A 26,069-nucleotide genomic window follows, 5' to 3' on the forward strand; every position below is an offset into this window, starting at 1 on the left:
ACTCTGTATAAGTAGTCTGGTAGCGGTACTCTCCCTTGAATGGAAATCTCCATGACCGGAAGAAACTTTGTAAATCGTGAACGTACGTGAACACAAGCGTGAAAGATTTTATAATTGTCTGACCTATTAAAGCGAGTCGCGATGACTCGTGAAGGGGTGGGAGCGGTGTCAGTAAATAACAGTACTAAATAGTAGGACAAAAAAACGGATACTAGTCTCGAAAAAATCTAATTATGATTATTATTTAAAATGAAAACAGATATTAAGAATTGATTAAATGTCTTTTTCTTTTAAAAAATTTGAAGATTTATTTGTGCCACATTCTTCTACGCTCTTATTTGCCGATTTTCTGTTTTATTTTGGTTTCTTTGCCTTATGTAATTATTAATTTTTTCAAATAATTAAATAAATAATAATACAATTTTTATTTATAAATGATAAAAAATTTCTGTAGAATAAGATAAATTAAAATTTTATGAGCATATTTATTTTTGAGTAACTATCATATATTATCGCGATGAATAGTACAAATAAAGAAAGTGATAGCGTATTTCCTGATCTATAACTCACAAGCAGATTACGATAAGAGCGAGTGTCACTGACCTATTGAGCATAATAATTGTTCGGTTTGTAATAAAAGAAAAAATTGATTATTTGAATTCAAAATATTAAAGTTTCAAGTATTCTGATATACATACTACTAGATTTTCAAAATATTTAGCTTTTGTCTATAAAATGCACAATTTATTGCAAACAACGGGGCTTGTTCATATTCAAGCAATGTAATTTCTTCCAGCGTGCATAAGAAAAAAATTCACGCGGTAGTACGCATACACAGGATGCGATAATGACACGTTTTTGAATAAATGTGTTTGCGGAACAAACGAGTACGAGATAGCACTCGAAGTGCATTACAAGGAAGAAAGCTGCAAGTAAGAAACTTGAGACAAGATGCTAAAAATATCGGGAAGCATTAAAAGATTTATCCTTAAAGCATCATCGATATAAAATATCCTCATACACATATGTTACATACCCAAGTAGACATATTTGTTTCAAAAACGTTTCACAAATGTTTTTGCGAAACGTTTTAGAACCGTCTTTTGAAAACGTTTCTGATTGGTTAAAATGTTTAAATTAAAAAAAAACGTTAAGGAAAACGTCATTTTCTAACAAAAAAAAAAAAAAAACGTTTAAGAAACTGTCAGAATACGGTTTTTTTCCTTTATTTGTGAAAAATTTATTTATTCACAGATTCAATAAAATAATACATATATGGATATAATCCATCTATTTTCATCATGTTCTGAATCCCTTGTCGAGATTACATCAGAAGTCAAACTGACAAAAAAGACATAATTTAAATTATACTTTTAGTACTTGTTTTTTTTAGGCTTTATATACATGTTATGAAAACTTGAATACGAGTTATAGTTAAATCTGAACACGCCACGTAGCGACAAATAAAGGAACACGTATATTATAAAATAGATCTTTTTTGTCTTGTCGAAAAGATGATCAAAAAGACATCTTTTTGTCGACTAAAATTAATTATGACTTTTTAAAGACATCTTTTAAAAAATGACTTTTTTTGTAGGTAGAAAAATATTCTTTTAGACATCTTTTAGCCTTGTCAGAAAGATAACTTAAAAAAGACATCTTTTCGTCTCGTCATCTTTTAATTTTCTGTGCTAAGACGATCTGGGGATCGTCTTAATAAGTACAGTCTTAATAATGTGTATATATATAATTTTGAATTAAAAAATTAATTTTTGTTCTATTTATAGAAACGTAAAAAATGCGTTTCTTAAACCATGATTTAAAAAATGTTTCTGTTGAACCGTTTCTTATTGGTGCTTGACGGTTAAAAAATATTGGATACGTTTAGAAAATGTTTATAAAACGGACATGTGCTACCTGGGATAACTTTTTATTGTTAGACGTTCTATTGTGATTCGATCATCTCCGATCATATCTTAAATTTTATTATATCTGAAGACGTTTAGAGGCTAATTAATAATCATTATGACAAAATATGTAGGCGTTTTACATCCTCTGCCTTCGTTACGCCGTGAATACAGCCCGCTGCATACAAACGCATGGTCGATTGCGGGTTTCGAAGAAGCTCCATAGCGGAGAACGCCGATAAGCAGTGCAAATTTGACGTTGCACTCTAACGTTGTCAGGAGGTAGATAACAATTTACGCGTTAATATATTAGCCATACATGCGACGACGTATCTTTACGAGAATGCGTGCGATGCAAACACGCCTCTAACTAAGACTTTGACAGCGCAAACTCTCCGGTGGTCATTAACCCCGCCGCCCCGACTTAAGGTATAAAGGGTTGCGTCGCTCATCTCGCCCGATTACTTTGTTAAGAAATCTCGACACTATGGAAGTGACGCATTTGCTCGTCGTGTATCTTCTCGCTGCTCTAAGCGTGCACGCATCGCACGAAAACCCCGAAACTAGGGTCACCGAACAAGAAGGCATCATCGAGGATCAGAAGGTGCATGACGAATGCCGGAATCCGGATTACAAGAAATATCTCAAGTGTTTAATGAGGCCGAAGAGGCATCATCATAACGGCCACGGAGATGGGCTCTCGGAAAATGGTAGATTCAATCTTTATAACAATCGAAATAAACACACAGGAATTTGCGTGTCTGCTTTAGAAGCCTTCGTTCGAACGTATTACGCAACTACATCTGTTATACACGATCATTCAGACAGATAGACGATGGTATTAAATTAAAATTACTGGATCTCTTACAACGTAACACAGATGTAATTGCGTAATATGGTTGATCATTAACGTGCCTGTTGTGCAACGGATAAATACAAGAAATATCGCGACGATCACTATTCTTATATGATTAATTGCGCTTTAATTATCTATGTAAATGATGTTATTTTCTTCGCGTATGAAACATATTGTGGCTGTAAACAACGATAAGCGATAAAATTTCGCAGATCCCACACATTGTTTGGAAACGTGTCTAAAAAAATGCGACCATCATTCGGAACATGATGATTGCGAGAAGAAGTGCAGTTACTGCACGAAAAGAACCAAGCACAGACATCAGATTATTACGGAATATGAGACGGAATGCGTATCGGGAAATTGTGGTCCTGCCAATGACGGACTAAGGACAACCAACATAACAACGAACATCGATATCAATAATATTATTAATACTTTTAGCAATGCCACTAGAAACGGTGCACCTGATACGATTTTTACTCCTGGTAGGCCTGGCAAGCCCGGTACATCTGGTACGCCCGGTACGTCCGGTACTCCCGGTACTCCCGGTACTCCCGGTACTCCCGGAACACCCGGTTTTCCGGGTACTCCCGGTTTTCCGGGTACGCCCGGTACACCCGGTATGTCCGGTACGCCCGGAGGTGATTATGAAAATGGCGGTAATGGAGGTAACGGTGGAATAACGGGTAAACGAGGAGATTGCTGTCGTGAGTCTAGATTAATTATTATATAAAATCTAATTCCTGTAAATGTGATTTAAGATGATAGGATTCCAGGTAGCACATGTTCGTTTTATAAATGTTTTCTAAACGTATCCAATATTTTTTAACCGTTAAGCACCAATAAGAAACGTTTCAACAGAAACATTTTTTAAATCATGGTTTAAGAAACGCATTTTTTACGTTTCTATAAATAGAACAAAAATTAATTTTTTAATTCAAAATTATATATATACACATTATTAAGACTGTACTTATTAAGACGATCCCCAGATTGTCTTAGCACAGAAAATTAAAAGATGACGAGACGAAAAGATGTCTTTTTTAAGTTATCTTTCTGACAAGGCTAAAAGATGTCTAAAAGAATATTTTTCTACCTACAAAAAAAGTCATTTTTTAAAAGATGTCTTTTAAAAGTCATAATTAATTTTAGTCGACGAAAAGATGTATTTTTGATCATCTTTTCGACAAGACAAAAAAGATCTATTTTATAATATACGTGTTCCTTTGTTTGTCGCTATGTGGCGTGTGCAGACTTAACTATAACTCGTATTCAAGTTTTCATAACATGTATATAAAGCCTAAAAGAACAGGTACTAAAAGTATAATTTAAATTATGTGTCTTTTGTCAGTTTGACTTCTGATGTAATCTCGACGAGAGATTCAGAACATGATGAAAATAGATGGATTATATCCATATATGCATTATTTTATTGAACCTGTGGATAAACAAATTTTTCACAAATAAAGGAAAAAAACTGTATTTTGACAGTTTCTTAAACGTTTCTTTTTTGTTAGAAAATGATGTTTCCCTTAACGTTTTTTAAATTTAAACATTTTAACCAATCAGAAACGTTTTCAAAAGCCGGTTCTAAAACGTTTCGCAGAAACATTTGTGAAACGTTTTTGAAACGAATATGTGCTACTTGGGATGCGTTTGGATAAATCGCTGGTAAGATCGTCGATTTAGGCTGGTCTTTAATTTACAGCGTCCCGCTTTCCATCGCTTCCTATAATACCTCAAATTTCGTTGGTACCACAAATCACGTACGGTGTAGGATTCGGAGCTGCAGGCGGATGCGCGCAAAATCAGTGGCTCTGCATCCAAGGCGGTCTTAAGGAAGCGCAGGTAGACGTATCGTGATGAATCTGAAATATCCTCCGGTATATCAAAGTACAATATACAATCGTAATCTTTTTAAATACGCAGCCTGACTGCTCCGGATGCGGCAATCCCATCTTTCGCTACAGATGCGATGTAAGTTGTTACACAACTTACGCCGGCACGGCTGCTAACGTTAAACCGCCTTGTGTTAGTCCAGAATGCGTTGGGGGTGAGAGTCTGTTATTATAATTAATCTGAATTTTAAACACTCCTTTTTTTGTGCAAAATCAACAGATGTTTTTGATTTTCAAACTATTCTCTTATTATTCGTACTATATCTTCAATAATATATTTACTATATTTTTTTACATATATATTATATTATTATATTATTTATCTATACAGTATTACGAATGCAGTAAACTATTCTATCTTTTAGGTTCCACGTAACTTTGTTGGATTCGTTGAAAGCAGCTGCAATGTAATTGAAATATCATTATTAATCGTTTGCGTTTCTTTTATATTCGTATATCTTGATAAAAAAAAAATACTTTAATTAACCATAGTATGTAGGTCTAGATTTCGCAAGTCATTCCGCACTGTAATGATCAGTTTCTCAACATTAGCTTATGAAATAAATACAACGTTCCTTTTTTTTTTTTTTTTCAAAGACCTTGTCTTAATAATCGTGTGTACTATGGAAATTCAACATTGTCAAGTTTCAACTTTCAAGAGATTATATAGGAGACTATTTATTGGTGAGCGACTACGTACGTACGGTTGCCAATCTCCTGGCGCAGTGCGAGAAAACTTTATCGATATTTTCATCAAAATTATTAAGAGAATAGTCTGTAGAATTAATTTAAAATTAATTTTTTTTCGTTTTTTCCATGATAAATTAAAGTATGTATAGATAGTTACTTGATTATTTTATACATTCGTTTGCGTGTTACTTTGAAAAGAGATTTCAATAGATAAAATTATTTTCTATTCCTAGTGAAAATATAAAGCATGAAATTGGAGAATTATGTCGATATTATGAAACAGTTAAAAAAAATAAATCTATTCATTTCGACGTATGACTATAAATAGCGTTAGTATGTAACGTATATATGCGAACGAGTGGTCTCGAACTGAGACCACGAACGGGATTGCCTTATGTCTTGCATTATACCATTTATGGCATAACGCATTGACAGCCGTCTGGTCGTTGACATCAACCGTGTCACGTGGACAAGCGATGTGTTCTTGAATCTCTAAGAGAGCGCGAGAAGACTTCGTCAGATGTCATGATGGAAACAGGTGCTGGAGAGGCGCGATATTCAGGTGCACTGTGACGAAAGACTGTGACATGACAACGTTTACGAGAAAGCTAAGTAAAATTAACGTAACGTTCTTTATTTATGTCGAACAAAACCAAAATGTCGAAAAGAATGTTTCTCGAGACGATTAATGCGATACAAGGACGAAAAAAATCGAAATATAATATTTCTCTCTCTCTTTTTCTCTCCTATTTCTTTATAAAATAATGACATAATTTTCTCGTTAGAATATTTTGCGCAAAGCACATTATATATAATATACAAGTAATACGATTAATTAACTAAATAAAACAATAATTAACAATAAGTAAAGTTTAAATTTAATTTTTCACCGTTTTATTCATGATGAATTAAAGGAAAATATACTTGATCATTTCATGCATTTGCATATTTGCCTATACTTTGAGAAGAGATTACAGTGTGAATGTTTGAGCTGCTGAAACAAAAAATACAATCATGAACCTGTTACGTTTCGCAATGCACCGATGAGATTAAAGAGCGAAAGTGTTTGTAGCATCCTAAGCAGGCACAGCGTGGGAATAGCAACTTGTTTCTCCTACTTCATCTTTCTCTCAATTATGAGGTGTGGATGGATCCCTTTCTAAGACAGTTAAATGCGTTATTTGCGCGAATTCCGCGGATAACAGCGAAAATAAAAATTGTGCCAATATACTTGAGAAAAAGGATAGAAATGTCAATTAATGCTGTTTTAGCGTGCGTTAAATATCTGTTTCTTTACATCCGATGCGTAAAACCACCGGATGTTTTAATATAAGAAAAATTATAATATAAAGAATTAAATACAAAAATAGAAACATTTATTGTTGTTATAAAGCCAAATTTTTAAGAACGAAAGATAAAAGGTAGCATACATTTTGTGAAGAAAAGAGAGGAAGAAAGGGAAGATATATAAAATTGATTAAAAATATTTCATATTTACGGTACATATATAATTATACAACTTATTATAGAATGATGTAACATCGAAGGGCGCAGATCGACATTAGAAACGTCAGATCGAAGATACCCGGAAGTGATATCCTACGAAAGAGCATTTCGCACGAGGCTCTCGTAAGTGCAATATTTTACCGCCACTACACGCCGATAGGTAGGTACCTGAGAAACTGTACTAGGCAGATTTGCCCGCAAGCGACGCCTTCCATCGTTATTGTATTGTTAGAAGAGACAACTGGCCGATACACATACACACGACGCCTGTAGACATGCTATATGCTAGTTTCTCGAACGATAAGAATGCAACGTTTTCCCGTGGCAAGCTCACGGACCGGACAGCGTGGGCCGTCTTGCCTCCGAACAATCAAATTTACTGCGAATGCAGAGGATTGTTCCTGCCATTTCTGCCCACTCTCCTGCCCGTGTATTCACCAATCATTCGATTCCGTTTTAATTCTTTCAAAATATTTTTATACAACTTTGAAGAGAAATATCTTTAAGGATGTTTAATACCTATTTTTAAAAATATAGGAATTTAATAAAATTTGCACAGATTGTTTTGATACATGTTCAGAGACTTATAAAAAAACCTGAAGTTGATTCACTGAAGCAATCAAAAGTTATAAGGATTTTAATTTGTAATGAATTTACCCGTCGATATTATTATAAGTATAATTATTTTGTGTATCTAATTGTAAGTAAAAGTATTAATATAATTATAAATATAATTATTTATATAAATAAGTATAAATATAATTATTTCTGTCCTTTTTAGCCGTTAAATTGATACGATTACAGATTTTCTATCTTATAAAAAACCTGTGATCGTGATTTAAGAGCTAAAATAGATAGAAATAATAATAGGAATTTATTGAAAATTTGCAAAAATATAGTTTAAATATAGAGGAAATATTTGATCACATAATTTTGGTCAAGTACTGACTAGTTCAAAAGATATTGAATATAATTTTCTCAATTTTGTCCTATTATCCGAGATGACATATTATTTATTATGAAAACGTGGCAACATAGCATTCAGCTGAACCTTCTGTTGACATTTTAAATAACCAATCTTTTCATCTGAAGAAGCCTCTATATAGAAACGTGTAAGCGAGAAGCGACTAGGCCTCATATGTCAATTTGTAATTTGACCAACTTATGAAAAATTGCCATGTTGCCACATTTTTTCTCGGAGAAATGACAAATTATTAAAATTATCAAAGAAATAGTTAAAAATCTTCTATATTTTGTCATTATTCACTATTATAATTTTTATTCTGACATTTTAAATTACTCTGTACGAGTAAATTTTTTTATTTTTATAATTCAAATTTTGTGCTGTAATGTTGAAATCGAGGTACCGTCAATGATAAAAGTTTCTCATTATAATTTAAGAAACACGAAAATTCTCCGAAAAAAAGCAACAGAAGTTAGAAAATACATTTCTACACTCTAGCTATGAATAAATAATAAGATTTTATGCAATCTTTATAATAATCATATACTAAGATATATGAGAAAAGTATATATTCGTCAATTTCGACTACTTTTTGTTCCGATTGTAGGTGCTAAACATCCTTAATTTTCTTGCATCTGAAAAAAAAAATTAGCAATTTCGATCGCATGAAAAAAATATTTTTACAGCCTTGAGAAAACTTCAAGGTTCGAGAGACGTTTCTAATTTTCTTGTGTTTGAAAAAATATGGATTGTAAAAAAATTCATTTAAAAAAATAAGAATATTGCTATCGAGTAGGGTGAACTCGATTTCTTCCTTCCTTCAATCTACACCTGGCGTAACTTCTCAAGCGCATGACGAAGACCACCCATGGATACATATATCCGAACCCAGGTGGAATCATTAGAGCGAGAGATCGACGCTTAGACATCCGCATGCGTATATACCAGACTGCTAACACCGTCGCGTCGGTTATAGTGTATCAAAATGTCATGCGCCCTAAGCCGTCAAGAGTTTTCATATTCTATACAATCTAATTTTTTTTATAACTTTCCATCCATTCTCCGTGTGTACTTTGCGTAAAAGGGTTGGAACGATATTGCACTAACAACACGGTACTGCTTTTCTCCCCCGTCGAGAACATATATTTTTCACGGTACGTGAATCTATTTTTCTGTAAGACTACGAGGGATGCCTGAAGGTATTCCTCGAAGACATCCCTCAAAGGCACGTGCCATCAAATAAAGCTGCCAATTAACTCGGGCACGCGCGTACATTGACTTCCTGCACTGAAAAAAAAGTCTAATATTCGAGGCATTCAACGAAATATTAGATCGATGAAATATACGAAATAGAAAAATAGACAAGTACAGAAAAGTCAAGGCTTTATTATACCTTTGCATTCTCGGTGCATCTCTATCTGCATAACTTTATACAAAAACGTTTACATTTGTATAACTGTTTTGAATAAGGCGGAACTTGTCTAGCGAACATCAAACGGTTAATCGATTATTTACATTGAGACCATCGTCGTCGCTTGAATAATTCGAGAAGTCACTGATCCGTAAAATGACTAGCATCATCGAGAGAGCGAATGGAAGTTCGTTGGGGACAGCCCACAGTCAAGGGTTAACAAAAGTCCGTTACAATTATATTCCTCGAAGTAATCGTTTGGTCGAGCACTCGGGAAACATTGATGAAACGACCGGTAATTGATTTTAAACGGTAATACGTTTTATTTGTAATTTTGAAACATAATTCCTTTTAATTCAAATAAATACATCTCGATTTGAATAAAGTATACAAGTATAAATATTTTTCTTACATGAAAATTTTGATTAACTTTAAGGTGTTGTGTGTGTGTGTGTGTGTGTGTGTGTGTGTGTGTGTGTGTGTGTGTGTGTGTGTGTGTGTGTGTGTGTGTGTGTGTGTGTGTGTGTGTGTGTGTGTGTGTGTGTGTGTGTGTATGTAGCATTTAATATATTATTTAGTTGAATTTATACATAAATGTACAATTTAAAAAAATACATTTTTTAAGTTGAATTTAAAAATCAAAATAAAATGCATGAAAAATGGATAACGTTAAATTGAATATTAATAATTAATATTAATAATAATATTAATAATTAAATATTTTTATACAAATAGTGGTGTATATTTTCTCAAATTTGTACTGATAAGATGCAACGCGACTATTAAGATAGAAATATCTATTCAAGTTAATTGTAGAGTTCTTACAAATTCCTTATGATCACGAACGATCAAAGTTGTCCGTTTTAATTATTTCCTTAATTGCACAGCGCGACGACGATACATTTAATTAGCTTTATGAGTGAGTCGATGAGAACAACAAACGCACGTAACTGCAGGACGTAATAATTGCGGCTGGATATTACAGCGAGGAAACGGCTGCTATTATAGATACTGGTTTTACACTGCCTATCATTCGCCGATTGCTAAATAAGTCGGCGTCGACGTCGGCGTGAACTTTTTTTTGCAATCGATTTGAATTTATTCAAGAAGGTTGCCCACGACCTGTACGACCTGTCTGGACTATTGTTAATTGCGTTTCGAGAGTATCGCTCGTAGGATCCGATTATACGCATACGCTTTTCCGGTGTGGAAACTCAATGCGTTCAGACGCACGCTTTGAAACGAAAACGAGAACGAAGAAGACTCTCGATCTTTTTTATGACATCATTAAGCTATTTTATTATGTCGTAAGAGATCGGTGCTTTTTTGGTTATATCATAAATCAATGCTCCATATCGTAACACGGTTCTATCCGTGCTTCTGGTATTAATTTATCGTCAGTTTGATCACATGTGAGATAAGTGAGGAAAGCGTAGGCTACGTTGAAGTGTTTCTTTACACGCCGATATATTATTGCGTGCGTTACCCACGCATATCTCCGCGTTTTAGATTAGTGTCTTCGAATAACGCGAGTATACAGGATATTTGATTCTCAGGTATACAGCCGGTTTTTTTTTCTCGGTAGCCAAAAAGAGCAAATCTTTCATATCGATGGTTTATATTTATATACCCTTCTGTACTTATTTTCGCCAGTAGCCATGTTGAATTACAAGCTGAGTCTATGGTGTAGGAATCGCTTTTTGCTCGGCTCAAGGCCTCGGCGAGAGATGTGAATGAATCTATAGAACCTGTTTCTCCCCGCATCTTCTTCTCACACTTGCTCGACTTCTTTGCGCTCAAGTTGAACGATAATTTTATTGAAAATAGCATTCAACGCTTTTTTATTGCATCCGCATTTCATTCATTTTTAATGCATGATACTCCTCGTTGCTTTGTAAAAACTTGTTGAAAACAAAATCTTTTTCTTTTCTTTTTTATTTCCATGAAATATATATGTGTACCTATAAAGTTGTTATACAAAAAAAAAAAAAAAAAAAAAATCCATCACATAAGCTATAAGTTGACGGAAATTAAAGGAGAAATAGAAAAAGAATAGCTATTATTGCGTTGGTATATTATATTGCGAATTAACCTTTTGCATCACAGCGGGTCACCCAGAGAGCCACCTTTTTTTCGTTAGTTTTTTATTGTTTTAACTAGTTTTTTATCAACAAATACTGGATTTTTGTTTCTACAGAGTCTCTAGAACATCAATAAGTGTAAAAAAATATGAACAATCATTAATTGTTAATTGCAAAAATATCATATATAAACAAACAGTCAAAATTAGTACTTTTTTTTACGAAAAAATGCATTTTCTACTAATCTATTATGACAATAAATACGGCAATTTTTTATAATCTTAGTACACTCTAAAGTATTTTTCAGAATTTTTTTAGAATTTTCCACCATGTTGTTTTTGTTAAATCCTCTTTTTTGCTAAAAAAAATATATAAAAAACAATATTTTCTGTTCTAAATTGAAAGTAACAGTTGTATTCTGTTTTAAATTTTTTCTCTGAAGGGTTTTTTAGATCGCAAAATCTGAATCTAAAGGAAAAAAAATTTAATTTCCAAAATTTAATATAGGGATCCAATATGGCGGAAGTAAAATTTCGTCTGTCATATTGGATCCGCCATCTTGAATTTTGGAAATCTGACAACGGATTCGTAATCAGCGATCCCAAAAACCCTTATATACCAAATTTTATAAAATATTGACAATTAGAAAAATTCGTGACTCAAGTGGTTAACAGAAAGTATTATCGATATAATTGTCAAAAGAAAAAATATGGGGGCGAATAAAAAGTAGGAGGGGCAAAAGGCATTGTGTTCCTGTGCAGGTAGCGCCACGCGTAATCGGACTGTGATGCCGGCAGTTTCGAGCAAGTCTTGCCGGCGAACAGGTCGAGCGAGCGGGACTTCTTCCCTCTCGTCGATCGGTGGCAGATATCGGTATCGTCCTTCCTCGCCTCGGATTCGCTCCGAAACGAACGGCCGTGTAGAGTTGTGTCGGCGACCGTATTGTTTATCAGTGCGTTTCCGCATTCACGGGCGCGTGGTATAATCGAGAATTAAATCGGACTCACCGATGACGTATCGCTTCAACCGCAACACTATGTTCGCGCTGTCGACGAGCAATAACGTTCTTTGATCGAAGGTAAGTTTTCGGTCACGGTGTGTGCGGTTACTTATCTTATCCTCCATTCCGTTTGTCATTAATAATCCCATACGCTGCTGCCCGATATCGCGTTTTGTGATAAATTTAAATCGATAGTTGATAATATGAAAAATCTATTTTGTGTGTGTGTGTGTTTTTTGCACAATTACATGATAATTAGAAAAGTTAATTATTTATTGACAAAACAACTGTATAATATTGAATGCTTCGTCTGTTCCTTAGTTTTCACTGTTTTACATTCCGTTGTACTTAATTGTTGGATATCAACACATATTTCGAACAGAGGACATTGACGTAAACAAACGTTTGTACACAATCAATGTGAAATTGAATTCCAATGCGTTACCTTGAGTAATATTATAAATCATATATTTTCAGTATTATTAGAAACTTTTCATCAGAGATCAGAGATTTCTATTATTCATAAAAACATAATATTAAATTCATCTGTCTCTAGAAATACAAGGATACTAGCTGTAATAAAAATATTAGTTCAATTACATAAAAGTTAAATTAGATTCTACTTATCAAAATACCTGTCACTATTTATCATTGTTAAACAATTAAGTTAAAATTAATAACATATTATAATACTATATATAAAATTAATAATACAATATATTAAAATAACAGATGTTCTGTCTTAAGTAAACGGCATTTTAAAAGAATTTTTGTGGAATAATTCTGCCATTTTAATTTTGATATGATTGATATTGATTCAATGGTTTGCGTATATCTAGAAAAAAATTTTATTCAAAAAGCTAAAGGATATAAAAAACTTGAACATCTCAATTCTTATTTCGTATAACGGAACATCTCTCCTGAAGGTTATTATAATTATCTTAAATTTTAATCTTGTACATTTTAATTTAATGAATTTAATTACTTCGAAAAAATGTTTAAAATCAAAACGAATCAAAAAAAGTCAATTAATCTCGAATAATTTGTTATTTGTGATATTTTGTTAATTTTCCAGTTCAACGAAAGCAAATATTTTCTGCATTCGATTTTACAGAAAGGAAAATAAATGTTGAATATCTTTAAAACATGTTGGCATTAGAAAAAAATATATTAGATTGCTACGATTAGACACGCGAGGTATAAATCTAAAGATACATGTTATTGTATATATATATATATATATATATATATATATGTATATATACACGTATCCTTTATAGATAAGACCATGTAATCGCATTAATATCGTAATATCTACCGAGGCTAATATTTCTAAGGTCATTGACAATATAAATTGTATTTTTTTCCTTATAGCATATAACTTAATATATTTAAGTTAATACGCTTGAGTAATATTGACTTTTATCGTGGAGCTTATCCGTAATTAAGAAGCTACTATATTTAAAATGTTTATCTGTAGGAATATGTATATATATGGAATAAATCGCATTACATATTACCGCATTGCACGTCATGTATTGCATATCGCGATTTTGACTGTACGTTCGGACGATAAATATTAACCAAATCGATACGAGTATCGCATCATGAATAAAGTAACGTGCACGAATGTGATAACATTTCAATTGCGGTAAGAGTTAAAAATATTTCGCAAATAACTGCACCATCCGAGCCAGCTTTATTGTCGTAAGTCATGCGCAACCTATTTTGTTCGATCATGTTGGCGGTTATTATTATTATTATATAAACAACGTGATTAAAACTGGCAGATACACACTATGCACTATGTATGCACTATGTACCGCGAACTCACCTATTTCAAGATAACGGTATAAGATCATAAGCGATGCGCGAGATGCATTACTGTTATGCAGTACGCGGGCTTTATTCTGTGAAATTAAACACGCCCCTTTTAACACTGACAGACAGCCGAGAAATGTGATATTAATAACTGTAAGTATTTTTTAAGAATCTTTACGTTTTAATTCTTGAGCGCGATCGATGCATACAGAGAAATTTCACGTGATTCACGATATTTTATAACATCGTTTATAATGAAGATATTATTTTAGAAAATTTTATTCTCAGAAAAAAATATACAATAGTGTCTTTAAATAACTTTTTACTTTTTACTAAAACGCAAAGACTCGCAGGTGCAAACATTTTACCCTCCAAACGACATTCGTCATTACGTACTCTTATACCAACCTCATCATTTTTATATTTCACGAGGGGAAGTTTGTGTACGAATTATCCCTTGCTTGTAGTTTAAGTAAAAAAAAAAAAAAGAGATATACATAGAAATATGCAGTCGCTATAAAGATATATGAACTTTAATTCTTTGAGTCATGAATTTTTCTAATTGTCAGTATTTTCTAAAATATAAGGGTATATAAGGGTTTTTGGGGTCGCTGATTACGAATCTGTTATCAGATTTTCAAAATTCAAGATGGCGGATCCAATATGGCAGACGAAATTTTACTTCCGCCATATTGGATCCCTATATTAAATTTTTTTCCTTTAGATTCAGATTCTACGATCTAAAAAAACCTTCAGAGAAAAAATTTAAAAAAGAATACGACTGTTACTTTTAATTTAGAATAGTAAATATTGTTTTTGATATATTTTTTATCAAAAAAAAGGAGGATTTAACAAAAACAACACGGTGGAAAATTTTAAAAAAATTCTGAAAATACTTTAGAGTGTACTAAAATTATAAAAAAATTGCCGTATTTATTGTCATAATAGATTAGTAGAAAATGCATTTTTTTGTAAAAAAAAAAGTACTAATTTTGACTGTTTGTTCATATATGGTATTTTTGCAATTAACAATTAATGACTGTTCATATTTTTTTACACTTATTGATGTTCTAGAGACTCTGTAGAAACAAAAAGTCCGGTATTTGTTGATAAAAAAGTAGTTAAAACAATAAAAAACTACGAAAGAAAAGGTGGGTCTCTGGTAACCCGCTGTGACTCAAAGGGTTAAATGAATCTATTTCTAATAATGTAATTCGAAACAGTTTGCAGACAGACTTTCTATGTCAATTATCAATAAACTCGCAAGTTCTTTATCAATTTTACGAAATCTTTAAAATATGATCTGTCTGCGTTACTCGTGTAGTGAATGTGTGCCGGACTGTACGCCATTCGAGGACACGCAGCCTCCGGGCCGATAGTTTTACTTTCTACGGGATGCCGTTCGGTGAAGAGTAAAAAAATATGGAAAAGATATAGCAGGGAATTAAAGAGGAGAGTAAAGGGAGAGAAAGAAATCGTCGCGCGGACGACCGAGATATTTACCGTATTTCACGTCGATGCGTGACACCGATTTCGTCGAAGGAATCGCGCCTATATTTTTCGGAGTCGAAAATTTCGAGTAGAACCATCGAGGTCCTGAATTTTGGGGCCAGATGATTGTGTAGAAGAAACTATAGCGCGCACGCGTCAGCGGTTTTCGTTATTACCTGAAACTATATGCCTAATCGATGAAATGATGAGGGGATGGGTAGCTGTTGTCCCTTGTTGGCAAGGACAATGGACATCTGCTTCCTGGCACGCATGTATATAGCGCTTTCCGAAAGGTATGGCAGGTTCCCATGGCTGGTGAAGAGTCAGGTGTGTCTAGTAGTGAAAGCGCGAGGGTTAACGCGAACCTTGCAAAGAGCATATTAGTATCTTTTTCATTTTTTTGTTTATTTATATTTGTATAAAACTGTCTTTATATAAATATTATTCGAGCGATTAATATTGTAACTTTCAAGCTACTATTGTGAAACTGTTCAAATTAAAAAAAGAATCTAGTTTAAAAAAATATTTATTTTTATAATATATTGTCAGTCTTGTTGTTGAAGCAAAAATTAAATTTTTAGCGAAGGACATTAATTGTGTATTGATAACCTCGAATTGAACGAAAAATAAAGAAGCTATGTCGTAACCCAAGTTCCAAATTAGGACTTGATTCTGGCACCGTCATAAATATATTTAACAGTTTCAATTAACTCAATTTCACAAGTTCTGTGTAAAATTTCAACGAAGATATATATGTAATAAAATTATGGAAAATATATAATATAACATTATTTTACTCTTGTGCGAAAATTACAAAACGAAATTTTAACTAAAAATAATTGTGTATATTCTTTCATGTAATTTAATAACAGAAATTCAGTCGAATATTTCTACAATTGAACACAGTTAGACATAGTCATTTTTCTAGTATATGTGTAAAAAGTTTACTTGTCCCTGTTATTCTAATTGAAAAGCTACATAGATTCTTGCTTTCTCCACTCGAATTTGCAATCGCTTAGATTGCATCGAAGATATCAACCGTTACCTTGTTCTCTTCTAGATATCTCTTGACCAATACTCTCAGTTTAAGTCTCAGTTTATGCAGATGTATTTTCTCTTAAACCATAGGATATATGTATAATAGCTCTCTTTCTTTCGCTGGAATTTGTCGTTGTAAATTTTGTTAATTGAATGTTGTTATTATCAATATTCTTATCTATTTAAAACATTTTTTTTATATTATTTTAATAAAAAAATATATATTATATTAAAAATAATATTAAAATAATAAATGCGGTTATAGCTAATAGTTAGAGTAATTATTATTCGTCGAGCAGAACGAGGATGTGAAAGATAACATTTGATAAAACAAATCGCGCGAGAGAGAAGAATCGCGGTGCAACGCGATGCGTAAAAATAAGGAATAGAAGGAAGGGAAGGTATAGGCGGGTTCGTTGTCCGATTACCTACCTGCGATGGTCTTCTCGCGGTCCATTTTGTTTCTTTTTATTCAAAAACGTGAAACAGACATACGGGCGTGCGACAGATGTACATACATACGCGATGGCGACCGTTTCGTGGACGAGGGCTGACGTCATCCGACGACAAACCTTTCAAGGAAGTCCGAGGCTGTCTCGCGAAGTCTCCCTTCCATGTTTCTCTTCTTTCTTTGCTTTTCTTACTCTATGTACAGGGTGTTCCGTAGAATTTACCGTAGCCGATACCGTAGGATTTTTTTCAATTTGAAAAACATTTCTCTTACTCAATATGTAATTTTTAACATTACAAGTATTTACAATAAATTAAATAAAAAAAGAAAAGAAAAAAACAGAAAAATTTTTGCGTCTGTTGAAAATACGTTATTTACTCAATTCGCTATTGACACTTTCACCTGACTGAATACGGTTCCCGATTTTACTAAAATTTATGTTAACATCAGTAAATAATTTTACTTGCAGCACACTTTAACTATGCGACTTTTCAAACGTTATACAGCCGATACGAGCCCACAGCTTGTTTCGGCTGTACCTATCTCCCAAGATATTGCCACCAGTGTCGAAAATAATGCTGAGACACTGGAGAAAAAATCGGAGACAGACGACAGATTGGATACTCTTCCAAATAAAGAAGATGTCGACATGCAAAAGGAACCGATGGATTCCTCTATTCTGACTCGTAAAGGTAGGAAGATGATAAATTACAAGTAATATTTATAATATTATAACAGTGGATGTGCACGTTTCACATTATCCTTATGAATGTATATCACTTTATTATATAATGAACAGTAATAGCATAGTAGTAAAAATTAATCTTGTTAATATTTTAAAATCGAATCTTGCATCCTTGCTCGTGTTTGAAAGGAATTTCAACTTGGGGACGAAAGATGGGTCGGAGATGGGATCAAATGAAGAGGTCGGATAGTTCCGAACTACTTTCGGTATCGCGACGGCGACGACGATGGAGTCCGCATCGGAAAAGTTACGATGAACCATCGAACGGAAAAGAAAATGTAAAATACAATAGAACCTTAATATGCGGCATGATAGCTTTAGCTAAGATGTTGATCGAATAAGTTTCTTGTTGTAAAAAAATTATTCTAAATAATCGACACTTTTAGGGTAATAATAGCGAATTCCCGAGGCCAAAGAGAATTCCCAGGGTGGAATCGTTGAGAAACTTCTTTAGAGCCAGCGGCGATCATTCTCTCAACTCCAAGAATTCTGCAAAAAACACGACGATACAAGAGGAGGACATTGTCGAAATTAGACACTGCCCGATGGAGAAGACTCTGAGCGAAGGAGCGATCAAGAAAATTCCGCTTCGAGGTAGTACCTATTCTGATAATATCAACGTTCGCGAATTCGATCGAGTGAATTCTGGAATCGATCGAGAATCGTTCCTTCGTCAAAAGAAGTTACAGCTTAGTCGTAGTATTCAAGATCTTCAGGAGCAACGACGAGTGTTGGATTACATACTGAAGAATCAAGAGATACTGAAGACGCGACGGGGCGACGCATTCGTGAGAGAAACACTGGAGAACGTTGGTCCGAATTTGAAACAAATTTCCAATTCCGATTGTTCATCTACGGAAGAAACGAAGAGCACTTCGACGCGAATGCCTGATCATCAGTCTGCTGCCAGTAATGTCAATGAAATTAAGGAAAATGTTTGCCAAGGACCATCCGCCGCGCTGACTGGTTTGGAAGAACTACTGAGCAATCTGCGCATAGGTTGCGATGAAAGTGGCTATGATTCAGATAGCACGCGAGCTGGCGCGGATTCGCCAGACAGTGAACAATCGGCAGTGCCTTCGTTGTTAAAACCACGCAGTTTCTCATTTACGTCCGACGATTATCACCGCTTGTCGCTACCGTTCCGTAGAGATGCCTCGCGAAAAAAAGACGCAGCGATCGAGCCAGATTCATCAGAAAAATGCACTTCCACAGTCGAGAAAGTCGCCGTCGCCATCGCCGTCGATGCCGCGACGAGCAACGCTTCCTTCAATGAATCGACTACAACGCAAACTACCATTTTAATGTCGGAAGACGATACGGATAGCTGCGACGATGATACTTTCGCCGATTTTATAGAGTGCCAACCAGATTTAACGAGAACTTATTCTAAAAAGGAAGCTGATTTCTTTTCGCAATGTCACGAGGATCTAATGAAAGCAACGTCTTCCGCGAATTCCACTCTGTGTGGCGAGGATTTAATGAAACTTCAAGTGACGGAGAGTAATAATCCCGACGTTACGTTGACACAATACGACATTTCTGATGCTGATACAGGTAGCATTGATGATGCCAAAATAAAAGTCGACTTCGGTGAGAGAAAACGTTGTGTAACGCCAACAAATCATTCTCAGACGATCAAATTTCCGTTTTTACTAAAGGACAAGAAATATAAAAATCGCAAGTGCTCTAGTCCGAGTGTGTTACATCTTTTAGAGCACGCCGCGCCTCCGTGTAACGACAGTCCACCGGCTAACAAAGTCTATTGCTTATCCGAGACTAACCCGCTACGATATTATAGCCCAAAGAGATCTCGTTCCACTCTGGAACTCGATACAACGGACGTGACGAGAAACGCGGCGAAGAGAGTATTGACGGTGAAAGCTTGCCAGTCCGTTCTTCCAGTTTCCAAGGTTATCAACAAAACCTTAGTACGACGCGAATTGAGAACGATAAAGCTCACGGTGAACCATACGGCGGGTCTTGGTATTTCCGTAGAGCGACACGAAGCGGCCAGGCCGTTTTACGTGATCGCCAAGATGGATCCGGACGGTGAAGCGGCTAGATCGAGGCAATTTCGTATCGACGATGAAATCGTCCGAGTCTGCGGACGTAGGATACGGGGTATGTCGATGGCGGAGGCGCGAAACGCCTTGCGAAGCTGCGTTGGCACGGTCGAGCTGCAGGTAGCGAGGGAGCCGTTGAAAATCGGTGACACCTGGAGCGACGACTTGACACGAACGCGAAGCGATCCTGACTCGTGGATCTCGAAGAGCCAGAGAACCGAATTTCGGCCGGCTTTCCGTGCGTCATCTCCGACGGACGCCGACGCATCTCTTGCCGCTGACGAGACGGCTACCACTATCCGGAAAATAACGGGGATGAAGAAATTCCAGATAGTAAGGAAACGAAGCGCCGAAACTCCCACCGTTCAACGAGGCTGCAGTTTAGCCATGGATCTGCTCACGGTCGTATTTACGAAGGGCGCGCCGAAAAAATTGGGCTTCTCCATCGTCGGCGGTGTAGACAGTAATAAAGGGCGCATGGGTATTTTCGTGAAAGATATTATGCCCGATGGACAAGCTGCGGAGGAAGGTATCGTTATTTTATTCTTTTTTATCGAGACATTATTGTGCGATTTACCTTAAAAATATATAAGATCAAATAAAATGGGAATAAAAATATATGAGTATGATGAAAGATGTAATTGTATAATTGTTTGCCCGTAATATTATTAAAGGTACTCTGAGAGCGGGAGACGAAATTCTAGCCATTAACGGCTCCTCGTTAGACGGACTAACGCACGCCAAGGCATTGCAGATGTTCAAGAACGCCAAAGCAGGGAATTTGATACTTCACGTCGCTCGAAGAGACCCGACGCATAAACGGTTGTCTCACAAACTATGCAGTTTAGAGTAATGCGATATTTAACTATTAATACGCTGGTTAGTTTTTGCTTCGCTCTATTAACAATCATATTCCACTGGACAATCTTCAATTGCTTTTTGCTTTCAATTTTCGTTAATTATAATTATGTGATATCTAACAAAGATCTTTTTGTGTTACAGATACATCACGCAATCAAAATCCTATGATTGCCTCAATAAATTAACGAAGTCTGCCGACGAATGAAACTATTGCCATTACCGTTGAATTAATTTCATTGCTATAAACATGTATAAATTATTTTGAGAAATTTGTTTTCAAATACGATTTTTCCTAGGATCTATTAAATTAATAATTTATATTTAAAAAAAATTATACTATTGATATTTTGAATTCAAAATAATTTACATCTTGATTAACATCTTAATAAATATTTCCAATGTTACTTTATATGCAAAAATATATGTATATATATATATATATATATATATATATATATATGTATACATAAATGTGGGCCTTAACCAAATCATAATTGTGATAGTAATCAATTATGTTCACTAATGAATAATTTTTGTAATCTTTCTTTTTCTAACAGATTTTTTTTTACAAATAAATAAGAACATTTTTTGTTATATATAATATTGATTTTGAAATTTCTAAATAAAATTTCATAGATGAGAGTCTGCATTTATTAACATTTATATATGTTGCATATTTAGTTAATTTGTTTTGTGTTTAAAAAAAGGAAGAAAATAGAGAAAATTATGTATTGTTATTAAAATGTTGTTTGCAATTTAAAAACTCACATCTATTAACGAATAAAAAAATAAACGTTATACTCTAACGTTATATAAAGATGTTAATTAAGAAAATACAATAGTTAGCGTAATAATGTTATTATGCAACTTTATAACCATGTCCTGTTAGATGTGGTATGCTAACTTGGAATATGGTTTGACTTAACAGCATCGTGGGATTTAACATATGTTTTTATTCGAAAACGTATTATTGTGTAAATCGAACTACGTGAAAACTAAATAAAAAAAAAAATAACTAGCTTTGTCCAAGAACACAAAAGTCATTGCTCGCGTATCGTTACTACACTAATTAATAATTCTCATTAAGTTATGTTAAGAGACTGACATTACGAATGTCTACCTGCAAAATGCTGTGATATCGATTATAGTGTATATTGACTCTGATATTATTACTGTATATTTAATAATAAATGTAATGTTATTAAATATAAAAATGTACCTTTTACAGCTTCTCCCTTTTAATCAAATACAATATGTGATTTTTAAAATTTTTATTTATTATTTAAATTTTTAATTTATTAGTCCTCGAAAATGAAGGAATCACTAAGCATTTATGTTTCAGAATTAATTAATCTTTGAACGATAAGAATGCCGTGAAATAAGATACACCTGCCCGCACCACCTTAAATCAAACAGGAATGTACAAATCATTTCTTGTATTATAAAATAATATTTGCAGAGAGAAATTGTCGTACTTACTGCGGCGAAGACTGCCATCGACAACGGAAAAACATTACCTGCTGACAATGTGCATGGAACGATACTTCTGTAAAGAGTTATAATTACCAATGACTTTAATCTTGGTGAGAATTTATACCATTTTGTTGCATATCTGGGAAAAAAATATTTTTTAAAATTATATTTTATACAAGGTTTTCAGAATCGCAATCTAATGCAAATTAGGAAATATTACAAAAAATTAATCTTTCTTAAATCACGAAGTTGAATTTATAATTTTTAATATCTTAAATATTTTATGTATATTTGGATGATATTTCTTACAGCTAAATTTTTTTTTTAATTATTGCGACTCTATTCTAATTGTAAGAGAAACTCAAAATTGATTTGCAAATTTCGAAGCAGTATAGAATTTAGAACGATCAAAATAAAGCAATTTTTGAAATATTTTTGATAAGCTGAATTTCGGGATAATTTAATATAAATGTAAATATATACGTAAGAATATAAAATTATTACACTCGATGGAATATATTTTGACTTTCGTCCATTAATTTTTGGCCGGAATAACATATGATTAGCAATTGTACCAATACTCCAATGATTATAAATAAATATCTGATCAATTCTTCCAGTTGGTCTAACACGTAGACGATCTATAATATATATTATATCAAACATGTTATATATATCCACATTCCATCTGAAATATAATTATAATTTCACCAAAATTTTACGTAATAATGTGTATAATGATGTCGATTAAAGGGAAAGCTGGTCATTTAAAAAAATGTTCTATAATACGTATGAATAATTATTACCATCGACGAGAATAGTATCTCGTCGGTGTTATTACTTAACACTCACGCGAATTCCAATCAGACTGAAAACCGCGCCAATAAAAAATAAGAAGGTAATTCCCACAATTTTATACGAGTCGTTTAATATATTGACATACCTACAAAATAACATTGATAGATAATTATAAGATTAATTGAAAGATCGAACGATAAAAATGAAAAGAAAACTCGCGCTTACTCTAAAGCAAGTTGATGTTTCTTCAAACATAAAATGTATTTTCGATATATTATTTTCTCTTCGCACAATTCATACTCCGAATTCGCGCGATATCCAATGTCGTCGACTTTATGCGCATTCGATACGTCTTCAATTTGTTGACTGCAATATAATTCTCGCGATATTTCGCAAAAGGATGTATTTCGAACAATTTTTTTTAATCTGCATCTTTAACGTACTTACCCGATAACTTGGAATAAACTACAGGCATGCGCGGCGCACGCAACTTGCATAGTATCAACGGACACTATGATACCCATACCCACCATGATTATAATAGTGGTATATAAAAATATTGCTCCAAAGTATTTATTTTTATCTATTCCAAATTCGGCATATATTGCAAATTGTCGCGGGCGCGATTCATTAAGAGGTAGCACGATATCGAGAAGCATCGGTGCTAGCGAAGGTACTGTGATAAATATTGACATCATAACGAATATCGATACTGCAAAATTTATCACACAATTTTATACATTGTTTTTTTCATAATATTTTTATACATAAAGTGTACGTAAAGTGATTATTATTACACATAATTTCTTCTTTTATAATTTTATTATTTATTTACTTAATACATGGGAAAGAATTTCCTTTGATACAAACGTGAGAATTAGATAGGACACACAATGACAGATTTGATTTAAACAAATTACAAAATGTAACGTATTACTCACTGGCGTAAGATTTTGCAAATTTCTGTGATATATTCGAATAATTTTTCATAATTCGAACTTCAAAATCATTCGTAAATATATTCCAATGATTTTCCATAGTTTCGTATAAACGCTGAAACTATAATCACAAGATAGAGATGCAAAAACAATTTTATATGTGTATAATTGTTATAATAATAATAATAATAGAGAAAGAGAAATAAGTCGATTTTAATTAAATAAAATTTAACTTATCTGTGAACTTAACATATTCGCGACGTTATACATCATCGGTAATACATGCTTGGTCTTCTGCTACAACCGCCTTTAGTGACCAATGATAAACGCTAATGTTAGGATGTAATTTTTAATAAATTCGACGACTGTATAAAAAAAGATTATATAAAGGAAGAGTATATAAAGGAAGATTTTCATGAGATGCTAAAACTGATCGGAAGCGACAAAAAAAAATCGCGGGATTAAAAATAAAGATAAGGTAAACTAGGGTGTGATGGTCATACGGAAAAGATGGCCATAGGCTGTAATTTTTTCAATAATCGCTACATAGTGCCTTTTTTTAGTCATTATCAAAGATAATCGATATTTACGGTAGTTTATGTGCATACATTATTCGAAATAACGATATTGTGAATCTTATATAATATTTTTACTTTTGACTACTTGCAAAATTTTTCATGCGTCCACTAAAAACTGTTATAAGATCGAATAAATTACAGTTAAGCTATCATAATCGACGTTTAACATTGTAAATTACATATGATATTGTAAATTGTTATATGACCTATAATTTTTATTTTCGACCTATAAATATTTTCCTTTTAATTTCGATAATATTACGTCATTTAAGCTTTAGTGAAGATAATATGACAAACATTAAAATATAACAAAAATAAAAGTACATTTTTTGCATTTTAAAAACTATGGCCATCTTACCCGAGTTTACCCTATTTCAATTTGTTATCTTTTGTCATGTGATCCTCCTTATCGCTCAAATGATCTATACTTATTATTTTGTTATCGTCGCGAACGTGTTAAAGATAAAATGAATGTGCATTAACGTTTCGAATAATATTTACCTTGTCATGGTTGAAAAATTGATTTAATAATTTTACAGTGAAACCTATAGTTACAACTATTTGATACAGACTTTCAAAAAGTAGATGTTTATTGTTTCTGTGTATATACAATGTTATTATCTGCGGTTCAAATATATTATAATCCGAAAAGAAAATTAATATAATATAGTGAAAAATAATAATAAATTTCGCATATGTGAATAGAAGCTTTTAAAAATCTAATCGACATTAAAAAATTCAAATGTATCAATCACATTACCTCGAACGGCAAGTAACTTAACTCAATTGCACAACATAACCATGGCAATGAATGTTTTGCTACCTTATGTTGAAATGGCCATAGACCTAGGCACGACAAAAATATTCTATTGATATTGTATTCTCGAAGTATATTCTCCAGCATGATTCGCTTTTGCTTGTTACGATAGAAATGACAAAGTATCGCGTGCGGGCGCCAATCGATTTTTGCATGACTGAAGAATCGTAAAATTATAGAGATGTCGGAATCATTGTAAAATTACGGGTTGTCGAATATATCGTTCGCCTGTTTCTAAAATGAAATTTCTTACTTTTTGGAATGACATTTGTCACGTCATTGTGATGTAACACCGTTAGCTGCACGAGACTAACAAGAGCAGCTTGTTTGATCATGAATTTATTAACGAATTTCTTTTCTAGTCTGTTACACTTTTTCCTGTTTACTACTGATAAATGCAAGTACGGTCGAATGTTTGTCGTGTACATATATAATTTATTCTTGCTCGCGAAGAGAGGTAATATATCTATCTACTTATCTATTCTTATCTATATTTGATAGTCTTTATTTGTAGGCGTATTCGTAAAATACATATTTTGAAATTATCCTTACGAATGCTGTTATACAGTGCCGGTTTTAGCATGACTGGCGCACAACAGGAAAAAAGGTATTCCTTTTGAACAAAAATCTCTTGACGGTCTAAGATTTAACTGATTTTAATAATTTTCTTTTAATT

General features: G+C 33.4%; 3 protein-coding genes across 7 annotated transcripts; 2 read left to right on the forward strand and 1 right to left on the reverse strand.

Moving 5' to 3' along the window:
• Nucleotides 1-1,866: 1,866 nt before the first annotated feature.
• On the forward strand, nucleotides 1,867-6,149 carry LOC140668161 (uncharacterized). 3 transcript variants are annotated; one of them, XM_072896870.1, is made up of 6 exons: nucleotides 1,867-2,617; nucleotides 2,976-3,473; nucleotides 4,475-4,614; nucleotides 4,696-4,819; nucleotides 5,030-5,071; nucleotides 5,262-6,149. In XM_072896870.1, exons 1-5 carry the CDS (start codon nucleotides 2,395-2,397, stop codon nucleotides 5,038-5,040), a joined length of 996 nt encoding a protein of 331 aa, XP_072752971.1. In that variant the 5' UTR covers nucleotides 1,867-2,394; the 3' UTR covers nucleotides 5,041-5,071; nucleotides 5,262-6,149. The 3 variants fall into 3 exon arrangements, with proteins under 3 accessions (XP_072752971.1, XP_072752970.1, XP_072752969.1); XM_072896869.1 differs by having other exon boundaries at nucleotides 1,867-2,189; nucleotides 2,382-2,617; nucleotides 5,030-6,149; XM_072896868.1 differs by having other exon boundaries at nucleotides 5,030-6,149.
• Nucleotides 5,011-25,746, reverse strand: LOC140668159 (odorant receptor 63a-like). 2 transcript variants are annotated; one of them, XM_072896864.1, is made up of 10 exons: nucleotides 25,337-25,746; nucleotides 25,078-25,197; nucleotides 24,002-24,119; nucleotides 23,508-23,772; nucleotides 23,286-23,426; nucleotides 23,115-23,205; nucleotides 22,767-22,903; nucleotides 22,269-22,401; nucleotides 22,009-22,191; nucleotides 5,011-5,064 (listed from the first exon to the last, which is right to left on the reverse strand). In XM_072896864.1, the coding sequence occupies exons 1-9, from the start codon at nucleotides 25,478-25,480 to the stop codon at nucleotides 22,138-22,140; spliced, it is 1,203 nt and encodes a 400-aa protein (XP_072752965.1). In that variant the 5' UTR covers nucleotides 25,481-25,746; the 3' UTR covers nucleotides 5,011-5,064; nucleotides 22,009-22,137. The 2 variants fall into 2 exon arrangements, with proteins under 2 accessions (XP_072752965.1, XP_072752966.1); XM_072896865.1 differs by lacking the exon at nucleotides 25,078-25,197.
• LOC140668156 (uncharacterized) lies at nucleotides 12,100-21,209 on the forward strand. Of its 2 annotated transcripts, none has more exons than XM_072896857.1 (6): nucleotides 12,100-12,394; nucleotides 17,587-17,809; nucleotides 17,992-18,140; nucleotides 18,249-20,457; nucleotides 20,603-20,750; nucleotides 20,931-21,209. In XM_072896857.1, exons 2-6 carry the CDS (start codon nucleotides 17,599-17,601, stop codon nucleotides 20,992-20,994), a joined length of 2,781 nt encoding a protein of 926 aa, XP_072752958.1. In that variant the 5' UTR covers nucleotides 12,100-12,394; nucleotides 17,587-17,598; the 3' UTR covers nucleotides 20,995-21,209. The 2 variants fall into 2 exon arrangements, with proteins under 2 accessions (XP_072752958.1, XP_072752960.1); XM_072896859.1 differs by having other exon boundaries at nucleotides 12,101-12,394; nucleotides 20,603-20,807; nucleotides 20,931-20,978.
• Nucleotides 25,747-26,069: the final 323 nt, after the last annotated feature.

The sequence above is a fragment of the Anoplolepis gracilipes genome, chromosome 7 (assembly GCF_047496725.1).
Source record: "Anoplolepis gracilipes chromosome 7, ASM4749672v1, whole genome shotgun sequence".
In the NCBI taxonomy this organism is placed as follows: domain Eukaryota; kingdom Metazoa; phylum Arthropoda; class Insecta; order Hymenoptera; family Formicidae; genus Anoplolepis; species Anoplolepis gracilipes.